This window comes from Solenopsis invicta, chromosome 4 (genome assembly GCF_016802725.1).
Source record: "Solenopsis invicta isolate M01_SB chromosome 4, UNIL_Sinv_3.0, whole genome shotgun sequence".
Taxonomy (NCBI): Eukaryota; Metazoa; Arthropoda; class Insecta; order Hymenoptera; family Formicidae; genus Solenopsis; species Solenopsis invicta.
In genome coordinates, this window is record NC_052667.1 from 14,768,933 (window position 1) to 14,791,278 (window position 22,346).

At 42.3% G+C, this 22,346-nt stretch overlaps 1 protein-coding gene across 1 annotated transcript; it reads left to right on the plus strand.

The window, feature by feature from the left end:
* The first annotated feature begins 4,286 nt into the window (after positions 1 to 4,286).
* LOC120357597 lies at positions 4,287 to 4,937 on the plus strand. Its single transcript, XM_039448433.1, has one exon. It carries the CDS (start codon positions 4,287 to 4,289, stop codon positions 4,935 to 4,937), a length of 651 nt encoding a protein of 216 aa, XP_039304367.1.
* The last annotated feature ends 17,409 nt before the right edge of the window (positions 4,938 to 22,346 follow it).

Here is a 22,346-nt window from a genome sequence, read left to right on the forward strand (position 1 = left end):
CGGCCGCGCTTCTTTTGTCCGATCGATAAATCTTCCTTCGGCCAGCTTCTCAAGCTCGGCCAAACGGGCACAACAATATATATATATACAGGGTGATTCAGAACGACCCATGTGTCCCTGTAAAGACGTATTCTTGAACAAATTCTGAGACGATTTGTCCTGTACGAAAATTTTGTCCGACGCTTAATTTTTAAATAATAAGGGGATAAAGTTAGCGAATCACGGGCCGTGTACACATGGTAGACAAAGGCGCCGCAACTCACCGTCCGACACGAGTAAGCGCCCGCGTCGAACGGTGAGTTGCGGCGCCTTTGTCTACCATGTGTACACGGCCCGTGATTCGCTAACTTTATCCCCTTATTATTTAAAAATTAAGCGTCTGACAAAATTTTCGTACAGGAAAAATCGTCTCAGAATTTATTCAAGAATACGTCTTTACAGGGACACATGAGTCGTTCTGAATCACCCAGTATATATATATATATATATATATATATATATATATAGGGTGAGTCATTTTAATCTATGGACCCGAATATCTTCCAAATAACGGTATCTACAAAAAAATGGTTTAGATAAAAGTTGACCAGGACAGAGGGGGTCATTCAATTGTACCATTGGTGTTGACCTTGAGGTCAATTTTGAAGGTTATTTCAAGGTCACGATGGTTTTTTTAAATGGGACACCCTATTTTTGACTGCGGATTTCGAAAGAGCGGAAAATTTTACATCAAACTCGTCTTATGAAAAAATTGTTTTTGCGACCTTGGAAAGGTAAAAAATGAAGGTGAAATGCCTGAAAAACGATCTGGTGTACTTTTTCTGAAATGACGTGGTTTTCTGGGTAACACAAATGTGCATAATGCTTAAACATTACTACTTGCAACTTTCGGCCGGATTCTTCGACGCACGCCTATTGCTCCCCTTCTACCGCTCGCGCTTTAGCAACGGCGCCGCCGGACGGCGTAACGCACGGTCCTGAGACGATGTATCGCGCTCCTTAGTTACGCCGTCCGGCGGCGCCGTTGCTAAGGCGCGAGCGGTGGGAGGGGAGCAATAGGCGTGCGTCGAAGAATCCGGCCGAAAGTTGCAAGTAGCTGACAGCACTGCGATACCTAATGCTAATAATTAACGATTGAAAAAAACTAAACAATTACGTTTGATTTAAGATTTATAATTATTGTTATAATAGAGTTTTATTCCTTTTCTTTCTTACTCACTTCTGCATAATTGAAAAATTTACTATTTAAAGTTGCTTAAATTTAAAAATTCCAAACATACATACAGGGTATGTAGGTAATTACATTCACAAGTTACCTTTCCAGAATGGCTGATTATAGTCCTAATGAGATTGTTGATATTATATTAGTTTTAGGGGAGTGTCATAGCAATTACAATGCAGCATCAAGGCTTTATGCTCAACGTTTTCCTGAAAGGCGACATCCTACTGATATGACAATACGTAGTTTAGTCCAAAGAGCTCGCAATGGACATCTTGTTCGTCAACGTCAACATCATGAATATGAGGAAAATGATGCGCGAGCTGTAACTATTTTAGCAATACTTCACCTTAATCCTCATGTTAGTACTCGCCAGATTGAAAGGGAAATAGGTATATCACAAAAAACTGTTGTTAGAATTTTAAGAGCTCTAAATTATCACCCTTTCCACATCACTCTTACGCAGGTTTTACAGCCTAATCATCATCTGATGCGTATTGCGTTTGCCAGTGGGCTTTACAAATGTTACACGATGATCCTAATTCTTTTAGGTAAGTGCTTTTCTCAGATGAAGCTAAATTTTATAGTGACGGACAACTTAATAGACACAACTGCCATTATTGATCAGATTTTAATCCCCACTGGTATAGGCCAACAGATCATCAAAATCGATGGAGTATTATGATGTGGTGCGGCATTGTAAATGGTTATTTGATTGGACCTTATTTTTTTGAAGAGAACGTTGATAGACACAGTTACTTATTGTTGCTAAGAGATCACTTACCAGGCTTATTAGAAGATGTTGACTTAGCAACAAGAGCAAGAATGTGGCTTCAGTAAGATGGTGCTGCACCGCATTATACACTCATTTTACGTGCCTTTTTAAATGCCAGTTACAATGACAGATGGATTGGACGAAGGGATCCAGTTGAATGGCCTCCTTGCTCACCAGATTTGACGTCGCCTGATTTCTTTTTATGGGGATACTTGAAAAATGTTGTTTTTGCTGAACGAGCAACCACAAGAAATGATTTTATGGACCGCATTCGTAGAACTTGTGCAGCCATTCCTAGAGCTACCCTGCTTAGAACTATGGATAGTTTTCAAAACAGATTGCAGTTATACCTCGAAACCAACGGAGGTAATTTTGAACAATTACTCCGTGGGTAATTCATTTAAATTACAGTGTCAGTGAGAGGCGAGGGGACTCACGATAATCAAGCACCCCGACGTGAGAGACAAGGGGACTCACGATAATCAAGCACCCTAAAGGAAACAGAACTTACTACGTCCACGTCGTTGTTTCCGGGTAACGCTAAAAGTAAGATGAAAGTGCTTTTGACCTTGATATGACCTTGATATGACGTGACCTTGAAAAGGTCACGTCGAAAAACTAAAAAATTACTATGCTCATGTAAAAAATGCTATTGTTTAAGAGCCCATTGTCAAGAAACAGGTTCTGCGGTCAAAAATAGGGTTTACTAATCAAAAAATGCGTTATGAGCCTCAAACAACCTTGAAAATTGACCTCAAGGTCAAGCTAGTCAAAGTGATTAACACTTTTACAATTCATTGATTTTGTTTAAGCATTATGCACATTTGTGTTACCCAGAAAACCACGTCATTTCAGAAAAACTACACCAGATCGTTTTTCAGGCATTTCACCTTCATTTTTGACCTTTCCAAGGTCGCAAAAACAATTTTTTCATAAGACAAGTTTGATGTAAAATTTTCCGCTTTTCCAAAATCCGCAGTCAAAAATAGGGTGTCCCATTTAAAAAAACCATCGTAACCTTGAAATAACCTTCAAAATTGACCTCAAGGTCAAAACCAATGGTACAATTAATTGACCCCCTCTGTCCTGGTCAACTTTTATCTAAATCATTTTTTTGTAGATACCGTTATTTGGAAGATATTCGGGTCCATAAATTAAAATGACTCACCCTGTAGTAAAGAGTACACTGCGTTTACGGTACTGGGGAAGAGACTCTTTCAATTTACGCGGATGCCGTACGGCCTAACGGGAGCGCTCACAACGTTTCAAAAGCTTTTAGATCGTTTCATAGGTCCGGAGATGAAACCGCATGCATTTGCCTATCTCGACGATACCGTTGACAAGGACTTTTGAGGAACATCTTACGTGGTTAGATAAAGTATTTGCGCGTATTAGAGAAACAGGGCTCACGATTAACTCGGAAAAGTAAATTCTGCCACTCCCAAGTGAATCGCTCTTGGGTGTGGGGAAGGACCCCCAAGCTTTTGAGTCAATTAATTTCTGTTTGACCACCCCACCCACGCTATCGTGTCTAGACTTTGACCTACCATTTTTACTGCAAATCGATGCAAGTTCCGTGGGATTAGGCTTGGAGTTGGCGCAGAAAATCGGAGACGCGGAACATGTAATTGTTTACGCAAGCCGCGCGTTATCGGAAGCTGAAAAAAAATATTCCACTACGGAGTTGGAATGTTTAGCTATCGTGTGGGCTGTCAAAAAGTTCCGTCCTTACTTAGAGAGGTACAAGTTCACAATCATAACCAACTACAGTAGCCTCCGGTGGCTACACAATTTAAAAAACCCGACTGGTCGTCTGGCACGCTGAGCACTCGAGCTCCTCAAATATGATTACGTGATAGAGCATAGAAAAAGTGCGATGCACCACGTGCCAGATGTGCTTTCGCGACTTTATGAGGTCGAAGAAACGGACTTTTGCGCTGCGATCGTGACAGATGACGCGTGATATAACTCGAGGTTCAAGGAGATAGCGCGCCACCCGCGACGTTACCCAGAGTGGCGAATATTTAACGGCAAAATGTATTTTAGAAAATTGCGTTTGATGTTGGAGGTCATGATAGATCGCGATAGATGAAAACGCGTTTTGCCGCGAGAGGCGCGACGTGTGGCAATTAGGGAAAATCACGATCCGCCGAATGCCGGTTATTTTTGGGTCGAGAAGACCTACTAGCGTATTGCGATGAGATATCATTAGCCACGCATGCTGAAGGATATCGCGAGGTACGTCAAATATTGAGGGGTGTAAAGGTTAAACAAGACATACCAGCCGGATTGATGAGGCAGCGCGTGATAGAGTTGCCGTGGACGGTGGTTGCCGCGGATATCATGGAACCGTTGGGTAAGTCTGGTCACACATACTTGCTTGTCATGCAGGACTTATTTACGAAGTGGATAGAGTGCTGTCCACTCCAAAAGGCTACCGGTAAAAAAATTAGAGAGGCAATTGAAGAACTGGTCGTTTTTCGTTGGGGCGTGCCGCGTGTATTGCTGACGGACAACAGCACCGAGTTTATGAATAGGGATTTACGCGATGTCGGAGCAGTATGGTATCTATCATACAACAGTGCCACCTTATCATCCGTAGACGAACCCGGTCGAGCAGGTGATCGCATCTTAAAAACCATGATCACCGCCTTTGTAGAGCGAGATTACCGCGAGTGGGACGTCCACATTAATGAGTTTTGGTTCGCGTACAATTCCGCACACCATACGTCCCTGCAGGCCCCTGCCTTCTTTAATTACGGTCAAGAACCGTTACCGATCGGCTTACATCGCGAACAGGACAACGTCGGTGTCGAGATATCGGAGGCGAACCCCATCGAGTGGCGCGAACAAGTGGGGAAAATGGGCGCGTTACAGGAGTGGGTTGCTGAAAACTTGGAAGCCGCGCAAGAGCGACAGTCTAACAAGGGGAGGATCAGGTGAATCACCCTGGGATTTTGATCCCAATTTTTTTAGTTATTCCGGAAACGAAAAAAAAGTTTTCGTCTCCCGGCGTTTCATCGAATAGGCCTTAGTTTCGAAATAATAAATTTGTGAAAATTGGCCATACCGCGGCGCGCCAAATGAGCCTTCCCGGTAACTATTCTCCCAACCAGTGCAGTCAGCTCCGTGCGTTAGGTGCTTCTTTCACAATCGTAAGATCCGGGTTCGCTCCCGGATGTATGCTACATTTTTTTTTTTAATAAGTGTATTTATTTATCTTGATAATATTGATGTAGTATGCAAATTTCTAAAATAAAAAATTTAATTTAATATCACTTTCTAAACATTAATTTAAATTTAATTTGAAGGGAATTTGAATTCAAGTAATAATATTTGAAATAATAAATAGGTAATAATAATAATATATGAGTTATTTGAAATAGATAACATATAAAGGCAACGTATTTAAATTTTCAAATTGTTTAATTTAAAATTTAATTGGAAATAATATTAACAATATTTTAAAATTTTAGTTTTTAAAATTGTTACGGTTTGTATGTCAGAAACACATATTCAAGCAACGTTACGGCCTTCGCATTTTCGAGGATCATGAATCGATCTCGTAATCTATCTTTTCCTTCGGAGCGTGCATCGTTCTTGCCGCTTCGCTGCGAAAGCTTGTGTTACCGTCCGAAAAGTCAGTCCGTATATAGATCGTCTAGCGTACGGATGTAATCGTTCGCAGTCTCACCTGAATGTGTGTCGAATAGAATGCTCCCGTGAGCTAACTATATAGAAAATTAAGACATTGTAAACAAATGTGAAATATACAGTAAAATTGTTCATTTTAGTCAGTTAAATAGTGCATCATTTCTGTTTCATCTCTCCTTATATCATTTCACGAGTCCATCCATAACGCTCGCACCGGCACAAAAAAAACAACTTGAGTGGAGTGACAGAATCAGAGGTGTCGCTACATTTAATGGTCCTTCGAGCCGGATCGCGGGTGGACATCAAAAAAATTCGTGAACTTTCTCAGTGCGTATCAACGACTATTAACCCTTTACGTGGACATCGCATACGTTTTCGGCATATATTGTGTTTCGTGTTTATCTAAGGAGAACAGTAATCTGTTTATCGCGAGGCAACGCGCTTGAGGGCCGAGCCGAGTGACCTCGAAATACCATAACGCGCATTCCATCGGCTCTTGTCGTGCAGGTGTCTTCTACGGGCAGCTGAATTCCTCTTTTCTTTCCTTTCCCTCTTCTTACCTTTGTTACCGTCGCAAGCAACCCATATACTCGGTGAACAATACTTGTGCAAATTTAATGAACTTACAAGGGCAACACACACAACCCGGGTCACCGATTTTGATGAAACTTTACAGTTATGTAGTATTAGTATAGAAGTACTAAATGCTAAACGGAGACGATGCACTACTCAACCGTTGACGTGAAATCGTTGTTTGAATTTCACCATATAGCTTTAATACCGTAACATTGAAGGAGTTTGGCAAGTAGCAGCGTGGTGTGGCGGACAGCGCGAGCGCCTATAGTTTTGCAGGTCGCAGCCGTCGCGGGTTCGAGTCCACAAGTTTTTTTTTTTTTTTCTTTTACCCAGTACTCTTATTGTTACAATATATATATATAATAAAATATATAATAAATAATACACAGATATAGATATAATAATACGCAAAAAATCTTCTCTGCATTCGAACTTTTGTTAGTTTACTTTATATACTTTATATATATATATATATATATATATATATATATATATATCACACATAGATTTATATAGATGGCGAGATATTTATATGATATATTTGATTGTGAGAGTTAATATGCATATTTATTTATGTGTAAGTACAAAAACAATTACAAATGAATTTATTCGTCGTCTTGCTCTGTAATTTTGCACACTTTCGGGTCATAATAATTACAAAAACAAGTAATAAAATTCACAGCTAGTTTTAAGAATGTCTTTTATGTCTTTTATGTCTTTTATGTCTTTTATGCATTATTGAAAAAAAATGTGCTTGCGAAAAAATTGGATTTATAAAATGTTCGTGGTGTAAATCAGTTTTATGTTTTACTTGTTTTTATGATTATTATCACCCGAAAGTGTGCAAAATTACAGAGCAAGACGACGAATAAATTCATTTGTAATTGTTTTTGTACTTACACATAAATAAATATGCATATTAACTCTCACAATCAAATATATCATATAAATATCTCGCCATCCATATAAATCTATGTGTGTATATATATATATATATATATATATATATATATATATATATATATATATATATATATATAAATGTATATAAAGTAAACTAACAAAAGTTCGAATGCAGAGAAGATTTTTTGCGTATTATTATATCTATATCTGTGTATTATTTATTATATATTTTATTATATATATATATATATATATATATTGTAACAATAAGAGTACTGGGTAAAAGAAAAAAAAAAAACTTGTGGACTCGAACCCGCGACGGCCGCGATCTGCAAAACTATAGGCGCTCGCGCTGTCCGCCACACCACGCTGCTACTTGCCAAACTCCTTCAATGTTACGGTATTAAAGCTATATGGTGAAATTCAAACAACGATTTCACGTCAACGGTTGAGTAGTGCATCGTCTCCGTTTAGCATTTAGTACTTCTATACTAATACTACATAACTGTAAAGTTTCATCAAAATCGGTGACCCGGGTTGTGTGTGGTGCCCTTGTTAGTGCTCATACAGTATGGCAACGCTTAAAGAGTTGCTCAAGCAACAAGACACTCAAATTGGACAGATTGCTCGTGCGGTGACGAACCTGAAGAAGATCGGAGCCAACAATTACACCGTCTACAAGGTGAAACATCGTCTCGAGTCTTTGGAAAAGCTGTGGGAGAAGGTTCAGCTCGTCAATGTACAACTCATTCAAAAGACGTCCGAAGAAGAAAGAGGCCAACTAGCATACTTCACGCAGGACAAGTTTCTTCAAGCTGAGGAAGATTATCTCGAGGCTTCGGACTACATGGCCGATGTCATCGAGAGCCTCTCCACGACTCCACCCAATCCGGGGATTTCAGGTGAAGTCAGCCTTATGAACTCGACCACTGCGACAACTTCCGCTACGAAGCTCAGCCGTATCGAGCTCCCTGAATTTTCCGGTGACCGTTTACGTTGGACCCATTTCCGCGACATGTTTGAAACTCTCGTGATTAATAATTTGTCACTGAATAATATCACGTGCTTACATTATTTGATGTCTAAGCTGAAGGGCGATGCAGTCTTATTATTGCAAAACTTTAAAATTTCCGAAGATAACTTTGAGCCCGCATGGAAGGCGTTAATTAACGGACGAATTAGCGAATACGCGTTTAATCATTAATTCACACTTGCAATCAATTCAGTTGACTTACCGATTGTGAAGGCCGAAACAGCCAGCGCACTTCGAAATTTACGTGATGTAACGCGATCAGCGATCGAGGCGTTGTCGAATCTTGGGCGTCCTGTCGACAAATGGGACAATCTTTTGATTTTTATTCTTACAAAGAAACTGCCCTTTCGCACTCGTCAGGAGTGGCAAATGGAGTTGGGGGACTCCTACGAACCATCAACATTCGACGCGTTTCTAAAGTCTATTTCCAAACGAATTAGAGGTCTTGATGATCATAATCCAACAAATACGAACGATACCGTAGCCGGAAGGTCGTGCAATTCGAAGGCAAAGATTCATACCGCGAATCAATCATCCGCACAAGACTCTCGTAAGTGCCCCGCTTGTTCCGAAAAGCACCTCTTATTTCGATGCAATAAATTCGTCCCCTTGGACGTCGATCAACGCTTCGCCCTAGCGAAAAAGTTAAGGTGTTGCATGAATTGCTTGCGACCCGGTCATTCCACCAGTGCGTGTACAAATCCACAAAAATGCTTCAAGTGCGACAAGGCGCACCATACTTGCACCGCGATGTCAAAAATAGCGAGAGTACGTCGTATGGCGAGAATAAACCCGTCGCTCCAGGTGCTGCGAATGAAGAAAGTGTCGTTCCATCCGTACATACCGCGTCAGCATGCTTGTCGAAGAGTCCCACCGTGCTTCTCGCTACCGCATGGGTAAATTTGCATACTCGTGAAAACCGAGTAGTACAGGTACGCGCGCTTCTAGATCAGGGGGCCATTCATACGTTCATTACGGAGACTCAATTGCTGCATACGTCACGTCAACGGACGACTCTGCCCGTGTCGTGTTTTGACGTCCAATACTCCGGCACGGCAAAGGCGATGATACAACTCTCGCTCGAGTCGTGTATGACGCCCGGCATATCTCTGCCGATCAAGGCGTATGTGTTCAATCGGATAACTTCGTACAGTACCTCCAAACGCAGTCCTGCTTCTGATTGGCCACATCTACACGGACTCAATCTCGCCGATCTTGATCTTGCGGATCGAACCCCAATACAACTGTTAATTGGAGCGGAATTATACGGCTCTCTATTGCGAGATGGTCTTCGGCAAGGTCCGTTCGGTAGTCCCACGGCACAACTGACGATCTTTGGATGAATCGTCTCTGGTCCTACTGACGATAACGATTCCGATGCGACGGTTTGCGTTGCGTCAACCGATAATGAATATACGGACCTAAACCGAATCCTCGTGCGATTCTGGGAGACCAAGGACATTCCCGCGACATCAAGCCTCACCTCGGACGAGGAAGAATGCGAGAGTCATTTTTGTTCGACGTATGCGAGGGAGGAAAGCGGACGATACATCGTTCGCCTCCCATTTAAGCAGTCTTCTCCGCCTATAGGAGACTCGAGTTATATAGCGTCCCGCCTGTACGACAAACTAGAAAGACGACTATCGCGCAATACTACCCTCGCTGGATCATACGGAGCCTTCCTTCGAGAATACCTTGACCTAGGACACATGGAACTGGTCACCGGACCAGAACCACAACGCGACGGAGTAGTCTATCTACCGCATCATGCTGTGGTGAAAAGCGAGAGTTTAACTACAAAATTAAGAGTTGTATTTAATGCGTCGTGCGCTACCTCAAATGGGACGTCCCTCAACGATCACCTACACATTGGACCCAAGCTCCAAACCGATCTGACGTCTATGCTAATCAGGTGGCGACAACACAAATACGTGTATCTTGCCAACATTGAGAAGATGTTTCGACAGATACTGGTACAACATGAAGATTCTAAATACCAGAGAATTTTGTGGCGACCATCTCCACAGGAATCAATCCAATCATATCGCCTACGCACCGTCACATATGGCACCGCTCCCGCGCCATATCCTGCGATACGGGTATTACACCAGCATGGCGAGGATGAAGGTCATCGATTTCCTCTCGCTCGTCCCATTTTGCAAAATGCGACCTACGTCGATGACATTTTATTTGGTGCTGCGGAGATTGATACGGCCAATGCGATGAGACTACAGTTAGTCAACATGCTCGCGGCGGGCGGATTCAGTCTCCGAAAATGGGCGTCTAACGCTTGAGGATTTACCTTCAAAGGATCGAGCTATTAATATGGATTATTTGTTGGATGAGGATAGTAGCATCAAGGTTCTCGGCATAGCATGGGCACCTCAAGACGACGCCTTCTCCTTCCGTATTTCGCTCCCTCGTCGGCAGCTACTAAGCGCTTAATTCTAGCAACGATCGCCAGAATTTTTGACCCCTTTGGGTGAGCTACCCCGGTAGTCATTATTGCTAAAACCCTAATGCAAGAATTATGGATTAGGACATGCGACTGGGATGAGCCGCTTTCCACAGACCTCAATGAACGGTGGGAAACCTATCGCGGCTCACTTCAGTCTCTCGACAAGGTTCGGATTTCACGCTAGACCGGACTATCTAAACACGTCAACCACATCGAGCTCCACGGTTTTTCTGACGCATCGATCAAGGCTATAAGTGCCGTAGGCACATGAGGATCACCTATTCGAGGAATGTCAAGGTCACGCTCATCGCCGCCAAGTCTAAGGTGGCGCCAATAAAAACTTTTTATCCCGCGACTAGAGTTAAGCGGTGCAGTATTATTGGTTCGATTGCTGCGATACGTTGTCGATGCGATGCAGTCCCCGAATATTGCAATCCATTGCTGGACAGATTCGACAATCGTACTCGAGTAGCTCAAAAAACATCTCTCCACGTGGGCTACGTTCGTAGCTAATCGGGTGTCGAAAATTCAAACCGAGCTACCTTCTGCCACATGGTACCATGTACCGACCAATTCAAATCCAGTGGATATTGCCTCGCGTGGCATCACTCCTGCGGAGTTGGCATCTTGCAGGCTCTAATGGTCTGGACCGGATTGGTTAGAACAGGCTCCGAATTTATGGCCCATGCGGACTTCCAAAGATACCGGCGAAGATACCCGTGGCGTCTGCGTCGAAATCCGTAAGACTGCGGTTCTCCACATCAGCGACTGGCCAAAACCGCTTGCTCTGTTCAACCTTCCACATCGACTGTCATCGTGGGCGTCTTCTTAGAGTGACTGCATATGTCTTTCGGTTCATAGCATGACCTCGTCTGAAACGATCCGGTGATGCACGAACCGATTCTTACATCACCGCCACTGAAGTGGCTGCCGCCCGGAACTTCTGGTGTAAGCAGGCTTAACTCAGTTTTGTCTCGGAATATAAGGCCCTCCGACAAAGATAGCCTATAGCATCTCGAAGTCCATTACTGAAATTGACGCCGTTCCTGGACGAAAATGGCACAATCCGGCTTGGCGGGCGGCTTAAAAACTCACATCTCATATTCTCTGAGCGACACCCGATCATCTTGCCTCGCCATCGTATCAGCGAGCTAATCATAGAGTACGCCCATAAACAAACGCTCCATGGGGGCCCGCAATTGACTCTTTGATACATTCGACAGAATTACTGGATTTTAGGAGCAAGAAATCTTGTCAAGTCGACTATCCACCGCTGTGCACTCGCCAACGAGCGTTAACTACGACTCAGCTTATGGGAAACCTGCCTACTTTTCGCGTCACGCCATCTCGCCCGTTCCTGCACACGGGCGTGGATTATACAGGGCCATTTGCCGTCTTATTGAAGAGAGGAAGAGGGCACTCCTCACACAAGGCTTACGTGTCAATATTCGTTTGTCTCTCGACGCGCGCCATACACTTGGAGCTTGTCTCCGACTTATCCACGGGAGCCTTCCTCGCTGCATTCAAACGTCGTCTCGCGTCGCGGAATTCCAAGCGATGTATATAGCGATAATGGGACTAACTTTCAAGGCGCGGACAGGGAGCTGGCAACTACATTCCGGAACATAACCGGAAACCCAGACTTTGGTTCGCTTCTGGCTTCCGATGGGACTTCGTGGCATTTTATTCCGCCCGCTGCCCACCACTTCGGGGGTATTTGGGAGGCTGGTGTGAAGAGCATGAAGCATCATTTACGACGCATCGTGGGCAAGCACACATTATCAATTGAAGAATTCGGCACTCTCCTCTGTCAAATTGAAGCCTGTCTGAATTCTCGACCGATATCAGCCATGACAAGCGATCCAGAGGACTTTGCGACGCTAACTTCCGGGCATTTCCTCATTGGAGTGCCACTTCTCACCGTCCCTGAGACATCGGTGATAGACTTGAACGAAAATCGCCTTTCCCGCTACCAACGAGTTCGCGAGATGCTCGAGCATTTTTGGATTGTCTGGTCCCGAGACTATTTACACACCTTACAGCAACGTTCCAAGTGGATGCGCTCTCTCCTAGAGGCTAAACCTGGAGATCTTGTACTTTTGTGTAACGACTTATTACCGCCCTCCAAATGAGCCCTCGCGCGCATTACCTCTACTCAGCCCGGTGACGATGGACATTGTTCATTTAAAAACAAAGGATTCCGCCTTCGTGAGACCTATATCACAAATCTGTCGTCTCCCGGTAGGTCAGGGTAATTGATTATGTGTCGTACCGTTCCGGATACGAGGCGGGCGGTATGTTACGATTCGTATGTCAGAAACACATATTCAAGCAACGTTACGGCCTTCGCATTTTCGAGGATCATGAATCGATCTCATGATCTATCGTTTCCTTCGGAGCGTGCGTTGTTCTTGCCGCTTCGCTGCGAAAGCTTGTGTTACCGTCCGAAAAGTCAGTCCGTATATAAATCGTCTAGCGTACGGATGTAATCGTTTGCAGTCTCACCCGAGTGTGTGTCGAATAGAATGCTCCCGTGAGCTAACTATATAGAAAATTAAGACATTGTAAACGAATGTGAAATATACAGTAAAATTGTTCATTTTGGTCAGTTAAATAGTGCATCATTTCTGTTTCATCTCCCCTTACATCATTTCACGAGTCCATCCATAACGCTCGCACCGGCACAAAAAAAAACAACTTGAGTAGCGACAGAATCGGAGGTGTCGCTACAAAAATAATTAATCGTAGAAAAGACCAATGTTAAAGTTGAACAATTTGAAAATTAGATACGTTCCCTTTATATGTTATCCATTTCAAATAACTTATATATTATTATTATTACCTATTTATTATTTCAAATATTATTACTTGAATTCAAATTCCCTTTAAATTAAATTTAAATTAATGTTTAGAAAGTGATATTAAATTGAATTTTCTATTTTAGAAATTTGCATACTATATCAATATCATCAAGATAAATAAATACACTTATAAAAACAAAAAAAAATGTTGCACACATCCGGGAGCAAACCCGAATCTTACAATTGTGAAGCAAGCACCTAACGCACGGAGCCGACTGCATTGGTTGGGAGAACGGTTACCAGGAAGGCTCATATGGCGCGCCACGGTATGGCCAATTTTGACAAATTTATTATTTCGAAACTAAGGCCTATTCAATTAAACGCCGGGAGACGTAAACTTTTTTTTTCGTTTTCGGAATAACTAAAAAAATTGAGATCAAAATTCCAGGGTGACTCACCTGATCCTCCCTTTGTAAGTATTATAATCGGCACAGACGCGATGTCGCTTTTAACGTGGGCGAGCAGGTGCTAAAAAGGTACCACGTGCTATCGGCAGGCGTACAACGCTTCTCGGCAAAACTGGCCAAAAAGTTTTATGGCCCGTTCATCATTCGAAGAATTCTCTCACCAGTAGTCTGTGAGTTGGCCGATCTGACGGGTGGGATCGTTGGCAAGGTTCATGTCAAGGATCTCAAACAGTACCATGAACCTTTTGATGTCTAGAAGGATGGACCAGCAGGCGGAACTGGACTTCCAGTGGCGGTGGGTCCACCTATTCGCGTGGATTACCAAAAACCACCCGCGGTTCTGGGAAGACCTTACCGCAGGGAATCGTGGTGCGACAGCTATTCCTGCCCAGAGATGTCGGCATCCAGGTCAGGCCCAGCACGAGGGACGTCGCCGTCCAGGTAGAGCTCCGCCACAGAGAGGTGGGCCTCTAGGTACGACCCAGCCAGAGGGATGTCAGTACGAGCACCGACCCGTACCGACGTAACGTAAGCCTCCAAGCTTGTCTGTGCGACTGTGAGGGGCTAAGCGCCGCCGTGATGGAGCGCGAGCAATGCAGATCGCCCCGACGAAATCCAGGGGGCGCGGTTGCGCGCCGCCGGACACCTAGTCCCGTCCAGGTAAACGCCGACACACGGCGGGCCTCCACCAATCCGGAACGCAAGGTTTGCTAGAACTGTGCGCAAGCATTTTGCCTGGCGGAGCACACGGCTGCGCACCGTTTATTGCTATTGGTGCGGACGGCGGGACACCACGGATAACCGCTGCCCCAACTGCCAGGAGGGCTGGCTGCGCCAGGGACCGTGGCTGCCGGATCAGGGCCACGACGGGCAGGAGGTGCCCCGCTATCGGGGAGGTGCACCCGGCGACATCAGAAGAGACGCCCGTTAGGCTATCGAAAGGCTTACCGCCGCGGAAACTCGCCGTTCTTGTTTTTTGTTTTGTCGGTTGGTCTAAAAACTTTTTTCTGTGTCGTGGTGACTACTTTTTTTTGCTTTCCTTTTGTGGCACCCTTAGAGGATCCTGGCACGGGGAAGGGTTTTGGTTTTGTTTGGCTATCGGGTTACAATAACCCTGGTTTGTAAGGAAAACAAATTACAAGTGTTTCTTTTGTGAACTTTGCTGTCTTTGGTTTTAGTACTGACCCAACCCGCCCCCTTCCCTTCTTCCTCTTATCCTGTCAGACCGTCGACATGAGAGTGCGCGGTAGACGTAAGAGCTCGATGGAGTCGATCGTCCAGGACCGGAAACGGCAGGACCGTGAGATAGAGGAATAAACGACCAGGGGATGACCATGTTTCCCTGGCCACGTTTTAAAACTTACAGAAAATTTTTTTAGTATCGTCGGCTTAACTTTTTCGTCGGTTAACCAATTTTCTGTCTTTCTTTTCTCGCGAACAAGTATACTTTTCTTGTTTTTTTTGTTGTGCTGTCTGATTTTTTGTGTGGCATCACAGTTGACATGCTGGAGATTTCGATCGCTTTGAGACGCCTTCCTCGGTAGCTCGTCGGCTGCAGAGAGGCATCTGGACCAGCACGGTCCCACTTGGCATAGAGGGTTGTGACGTGGCAGTTTCACTTGCCTCGCCATTTTACCTTTTGCTTAAGCAAAGCGCAAGGAGGCGCATATGACCGGGCCGGGCACTAAACGAGAGAACGAAATCTCCGGCGAGACTGCATAGCGTTTATTATTTTTGTTTATTGATTCGCGGCATATTTCATCTCCGGCACCTTGACAATCGTCGCCGAAGGAGCATCCGCGGTGAGAAAATAAAGAAGGCGATCGTTCAGGGTCGGCGCACGGGGAACCGCCGACGAAGAGGAGGACGAGACGAGACGTGGCGACAAGTAAGCGCCGCGCGGAAGAGGCTCGTGCGAGGCACTAAGGATGGACAGACTAGAGCGGACAAACGGCCAGGATAAGGGCCGCCGGATGCCGGCTGTCCATCCGAAATAATAACAACGGAGAAACGTCGCCTCGAGGAAATGCTGCTGTTGTCCGCGAGGACGGCAAGAAAGACGAGGGTATCGGATGCCGATGGGGACCGCACGACACCTGCGGAGATCCGACACTGCGCTGCCGCTACGTCACGGCTAGATAAGGGCGGCCGTTGATAAGCCGCTAGGCACAAGAATATCACGCACCCTGTGGGAGGGGTAGCGCCTATCGATCGCGCATCGAGCGCAATTCTCGCGGTTTTTACGTGCGACCCGTTCGACTGCGTGCGTGTGCTAGAAAGTAAGCAGCGGCTATGGGTTGGCTATCGGCGTGTCCGCTATCGGAGGAAGTGCCCGGCCTCGACTTTATCGGACCGTGTGGAGGATCCACGAGGACCCCAAGGACCCGGAGGAGGACCGCTAGAGTCGAGGTGATCCGTCTCACCACTGTGTAAAGCCACGAGCTGCCGGTGTCGACTGGCTCGCGCTCTGAGGTGAAGCCGTTAGGTTACTTTCGTCGCTATCGGTACTTTCGTCGCTCTCGCGCGTGTTTCGCGTATCACTTCAGCTCCCTTGTTTGACCGCATATTTTGCCGTCGCTCTCCGGCGTAAGAAGAATACGTGACTATATATATATATATGTATATATATATATATATATATATATATATATATATAGAGTGTCCAAAAAGTTCGGCAACGGTCAAATATCTCGAAAAGTAAGCATTTTAGGAAAAAATATTTCAGACAAAAGTTGTAGGGTTTCAAAAGACCTATGTACTGATCTTATCAGTTTGACCTTGGATGGCGTCGCCAAGGTCATAACGAAATCACATTAACTTTTTTAAATGGAACACCCTATTTTTGATTCTAGAATCTAATAGCTGGTGTCAAGATCTTTCCAAAACCCTACAAGAAAGTTTATTTTCGTTGAGTATTTTTCGAGTTACAAGACTTGAAAGTTACAGTACCGCTGGCATTGGCATTACCCAAGATGTACCACGTGGAGGTTGCCCAGTCGGATTTACACCTCTTTTTTGTGTGTGTGTGTGTGTGTGTGTGTGTGTGTGTGTGTGTGCGTGCGTGTGTGTGTGTGCGTGTGCGTGTGTGTACGTGTGTGCATGCGTACGTGCGTGAGTGTGAACAGAAATAGGGACCCTACGGTTCGTCACTTCCGTAGTATTTAGAGACTCCAAACCCTCTCTGTATTAATGTTTGTTTAATTTAGAAGATGTTCAAATTGACGGCCATGAACGGTTTGACAATGTGCCAAACGTTCATAAAAATTACGCCGAACATTTTGCAAGTTTTCCGGGGTTATTGATGCTACAGTATCTAAAATGCGATTTCTTAATTCATTTAAATTCGTAGGTTTTGTTGCAAACACCAAATTTTTTAAATGACCCCAGAAAAAATAATCCAATGGATTCAAATCAGGAGATCTAGGTGGCCATTCAATTGCACCTCTCCTGCCAATCCATTTTCTTGGAAAAGTATCATTTAGGAATCGACGGACGTTTATGCCAAAGTGAGGTGGTGCACCGTCCTGTTGGAACCAAACGCTATTATAAGCGACACCAACTACATTTTGAATAGCAGGCAGTATCTGATTTTGTAAGAGATGCAAATAACGCTCCGCATTGATGTTCTCATTCAAGAAAAATGGTCCTATAATTGTATTTCCGAGTATTCCCGCCCATACATTTAACTTTTGAGGATACTGAGTATGAGAATCTCTCATCCAGTGTGGATTTTCGTCACTCCAATATCTGCAATTGTGTCGATTGACAGATCCATGCAATTCGAATGTCGCTTCATCGGAAAATACAATCCAGTTAAAAAAGTTATTGTCTCCATCAAATCGCCTCATCATTTCTTCGCAAAATTCCATCCTCTTATTATAATCATTTTCTGACAGTTCTTGAACTAAACGTATTTTAAAAGGATGATAATTGTATTTTTTTAAAGTTGTCTGAACCGTACTTTTACTAATATCACATTGCTGACTTGTTTTTCGGATTGACGTATGAGGATTTTCTACAAATGATTATAGAACTTCGATGTTCTTATCATCATTGCTTGCAGTTTTCGGTCTTCCTGCTCGAGGCCGGTCTTTAACTGAACCTGTTTGTTCAAATCGAGCTACAATTCGCTGAACAGTAGATTTTGTAATTGGCAAACGATTAAGAAATGTATTGTTAAATAAAGCAGCCACTGCTTCATAAGATCTAACATTGTCTCCGTATCCTCGCATTGTGAGTAATGTTATTCTTTCTTTCTCAGATAAATGCATTTTTAATTTTATATTATGTTATGTTTAATGTTCTGCTCAATGTATTGCAGTGCTTGCAATGATCTCCACATTCGGGTCGATTCCTGAGGCGACGCCCACTGCTTCCCCCACTACCGCTCGTCGCTCGAAGGTCGAGCTTGCGAATACGCGGCGCGCGCTCTACCGAGCGGTATTCGCAAGCTCGACCTTCGAGCGGCGAGCGGTAGTGGGGGAAGCAGTGGGCGTCGCCTCAGGAATCGACCCGAATGTGGAGATCATTGCAAGCACTGCAATACATTGAGCAGAACATTAAACATAACATAACATAAAATTAAAAATGCATTTATCTGAGAGAGAAAGAATAACATTACTCACAATGCGAGGATACGGAGACAATGTTAGATCTTATGAAGCAGTGGCTGCTTTATTTAACAATACATTTCCTAATCGTTTGCCAATTACAAAGTCTACTGTTCAGCGAATTGTAGCTCGATTTGAACAAACAGGTTCAGTTAAAGACCGGCCTCGAGCAGGAAGACCGAAAACTGCAAGCAATGATGATAAGAACATCGAAGTTCTATAATCATTTGTAGAAAATCCTCATACGTCAATCCGAAAAACAAGTCAGCAATGTGATATTAGTAAAAGTACGGTTCAGACAACTTTAAAAAAATACAATTATCATCCTTTTAAAATACGTTTAGTTCAAGAACTGTCAGAAAATGATTATAATAAGAGGATGGAATTTTGCGAAGAAATGATGAGGCGATTTGATGGAGACAATAACTTTTTTAACTGGATTGTATTTTCCGATGAAGCGACATTCGAATTGCATGGATCTGTCAATCGACACAATTGCAGATATTGGAGTGACGAAAATCCACCCTGGATGAGAGATTCTCATACTCAGTATCCTCAAAAGTTAAATGTATGGGCGGGAATACTCGGAAATACAATTATAGGACCATTTTTCTTGAATGAGAACATCAATGCGGAGCGTTATTTGCATCTCTTACAAAATCAGATACTGCCTGCTATTCAAAATGTAGTTGGTGTCGCTTTTAATAGCGTTTGGTTCCAACAGGACAGTGCACCACCTCACTTTGGCATAAACGTCCGTCGATTCCTAAATGATACTTTTCCAAGAAAATGGATTGGCAGGAGAGGTGCAATTGAATGGCCACCTAGATCTCCTGATTTGAATCCATTGGATTATTTTTTCTGGGGTCGTTTAAAAAATTTGGTGTTTGCAACAAAACCTACGAATTTAAATAAATTAAGAAATCGCATTTTAGATACTGTAGCATCAATAACCCCGGAAAACTTGCAAAATGTTCAGCGTAATTTTTATGAACGTTTGGCACATTGTCAAACCGTTCATGGCCGTCAATTTGAACATCTTCTAAATTAAACAAACATTAATACAGAGAGGGTTTGGAATCTCTAAATACTACGGAAGTGACGAACCGTAGGGTCCCTATTTCTGTTCACACTCACGCACGTACGCATGCACACACGTACACACACGCACACGCACACACACACACACGCACACACACACACACACACACACACACACACACAAAAAGAGGTGTAAATCCGACTGGGCAACCTCCACGTGGTACATCTTGGGTAATGCCAATGCCAGCGGTACTGTAACTTTCAAGTCTTGTAACTCGAAAAATACTCAACGAAAATAAACTTTCTTGTAGGGTTTTGGAAAGGTCTTGACACCAGCTATTAGATTCTAGAATCAAAAATAGGGTGTTCTATTTAAAAAAGTTAATGTGATTTCGTTATGACCCCGACGCCATCCAAGGTCAAACTGATAAGATCAGTACATAGGTCTTTTGAAACCCTACAACTTTTGTCTGAAATATTTTTTCCTAAAATGCTTACTTTTCGAGATATTTGACCGTTGCCGAACTTTTTGGACACTGTATATATATATATATATATATATATATATATATATATATATATATATACAGGGTGTCATAAAAAAAGGGTCACATATTTTGATAGCAGGTAGTATTGATCAAAACAAGAAGAAAAGGTCTAATTAACATGGGTCCTAAAACTAATATCTTTAAAGATATAAACTATTTTGTTATTTGAGCTCTTTGTCATTTTCTTATTAGGCGGGTCATCTTTAGAATGTAATGAACAAAGGAGTAGGGAAGAGTGGGGTACAATGGGGATATCTTTTTTCTAGGTGCCTTAAAAAATAAAAAATAAACAAAAGGACATAAAAAAATAATTTTTATTTTAATATAAAATGTAATCATTAATCTTCTATAAAAAAAAACTGAAATAAAGAAACTAAATGTATGTACATATGATAACAAAATAAGAACTCTTTTTTTTACAAAAAACAAAAAATTTTAATGCTGACTGAGACAATTAATCTCGTACTGACGAACTCTCGTATAACAACAGTAATAAACACACTTTTGTTTACTAGGGCTGCTCACATTCGTCAAGGCCTACGCAATGTCGTTTGACTTGTAGTATCTATTGCAAATGTAAATATCAGGAGACATTCTAAAGATGACACGACTAATAAGAAAATGACAAAGAGCTCGAATAACAAAATAGCTTGTATCTTTGAAGATATTAGTTTTAGGACCCATGTTAATAAAACCTTTTCTTTTTGTTTTGATCAATACTACTTGCTATCAAAATATGTGACCCTTTTTTTCTGAGACCCTGTATACAGGGTGTCCGAGAAAGCTTGCATCCCATTTTAAGAGCGGATTCTTTAGAAAATTCTAAAGAAATATCCTTATACAAAAATGTCAAGGGTATAAAAGTTTTCAAATTATTTGCGATTAAATTTTACGAATCACTGAGTTGACATTTTGCGCGATCAGACATGGTGACATGACAAAAGTACCACAAGGGTAACTCTTGACATTGAGGTTGTCATATAAATACGCAATGACATTTATATTAAGAAATTACTACTATAGGAAACATTTGTTTACTTATGCACAATTAATGTTTTCAACAAAATATTAATTCAATAACAAGATGTTACGATAGCCGTTGGGTCAGCTGTCAAAATAAATTCATTACCATGTTTATATGATAAGAACTTTTATGGTAACATATCGATAATATCGATAATTTATTTATATTTTTAACTATTAAAAATGTAAATTAAAAATGTATATTAAAAATGTAAATCGGTAATTTAATTGATATAAACGCGATAACGTCAAATAGACATAATTTGACATGTGTGAATTCTACTTCATCAACATATTCAATCTTTTTTATATCATTGCATAAATTATCGATATTATCAATATGTTACCATAAAAGTTCTTATCATATGAACATGGTAATAAATTTATTTTGACAGCTGACCCAACGGCTATCGTAACATCTTGTTCAATTGATATTTTGTTAAAAATATTAATTATGCTTATATAATGTACAAATATGATTCCTATAATAGTAATTTCTTAATATAAATGTTATTGCGTATTTATATGACAATCTCAATGTCAAGAGGCACCCTTGTGATACCTTTGTTATGTCACCATGCCTGAGCGCGCAAAATGTCAGCATGTGATTCGTAAATTTTAATCGCGAATAATTTGAAAACCATTATACCCTCTACATTTATGTATTAGAATTTTTTTCTTAGAATTTTCCAAAAAATCCGCTCCTAAAATAGGATATGAGCTTTCTGGGACACACTACATAAACGCACGCACGCACGCACGCACGCACGCACACATATATATATATATATATATATATATATATGGGACGTTTCGCGTTAAACGGGCCACCCCCTCCTTCCAAAAATTAACGCAACGGATAAAAACGTTTAAGGTCTCAAAATATTTGTATACTTGTGTAGTTTCGAATGGAACGTGGCGATTTGAAAAATTCAATATGGCGCCTGAAATCCACTAAAGTCACAAATGATCTTACATTATCTTCGATTAAAATGCAAAAACTTGACAAATCGTCTTGAAAATGATTACTATAAGGTTTTCGAGGTTGTTGATTACGAATCTGGAGACCGAATTACAAAATTCAAAATGGCGGATTCAAAATGGCCGGATTTGGAATCAGTACATAAAACACGAGTATTATAATTATTGTTGTGTATTATCGAATCAAAAACGGCACCAGAGTATCGCATTACTTGCAATTTTGTTCCTTTAATGACAAGGAAAGCATTCCCACTTTG

Excerpts from the sequence above, each read along its gene's own strand:
- LOC120357597 (XM_039448433.1), top strand. The coding sequence starts at position 4,287 with ATGAGGCAGCGCGTGATAGAGTTGCCGTGGACGGTGGTTGCCGCGGAT.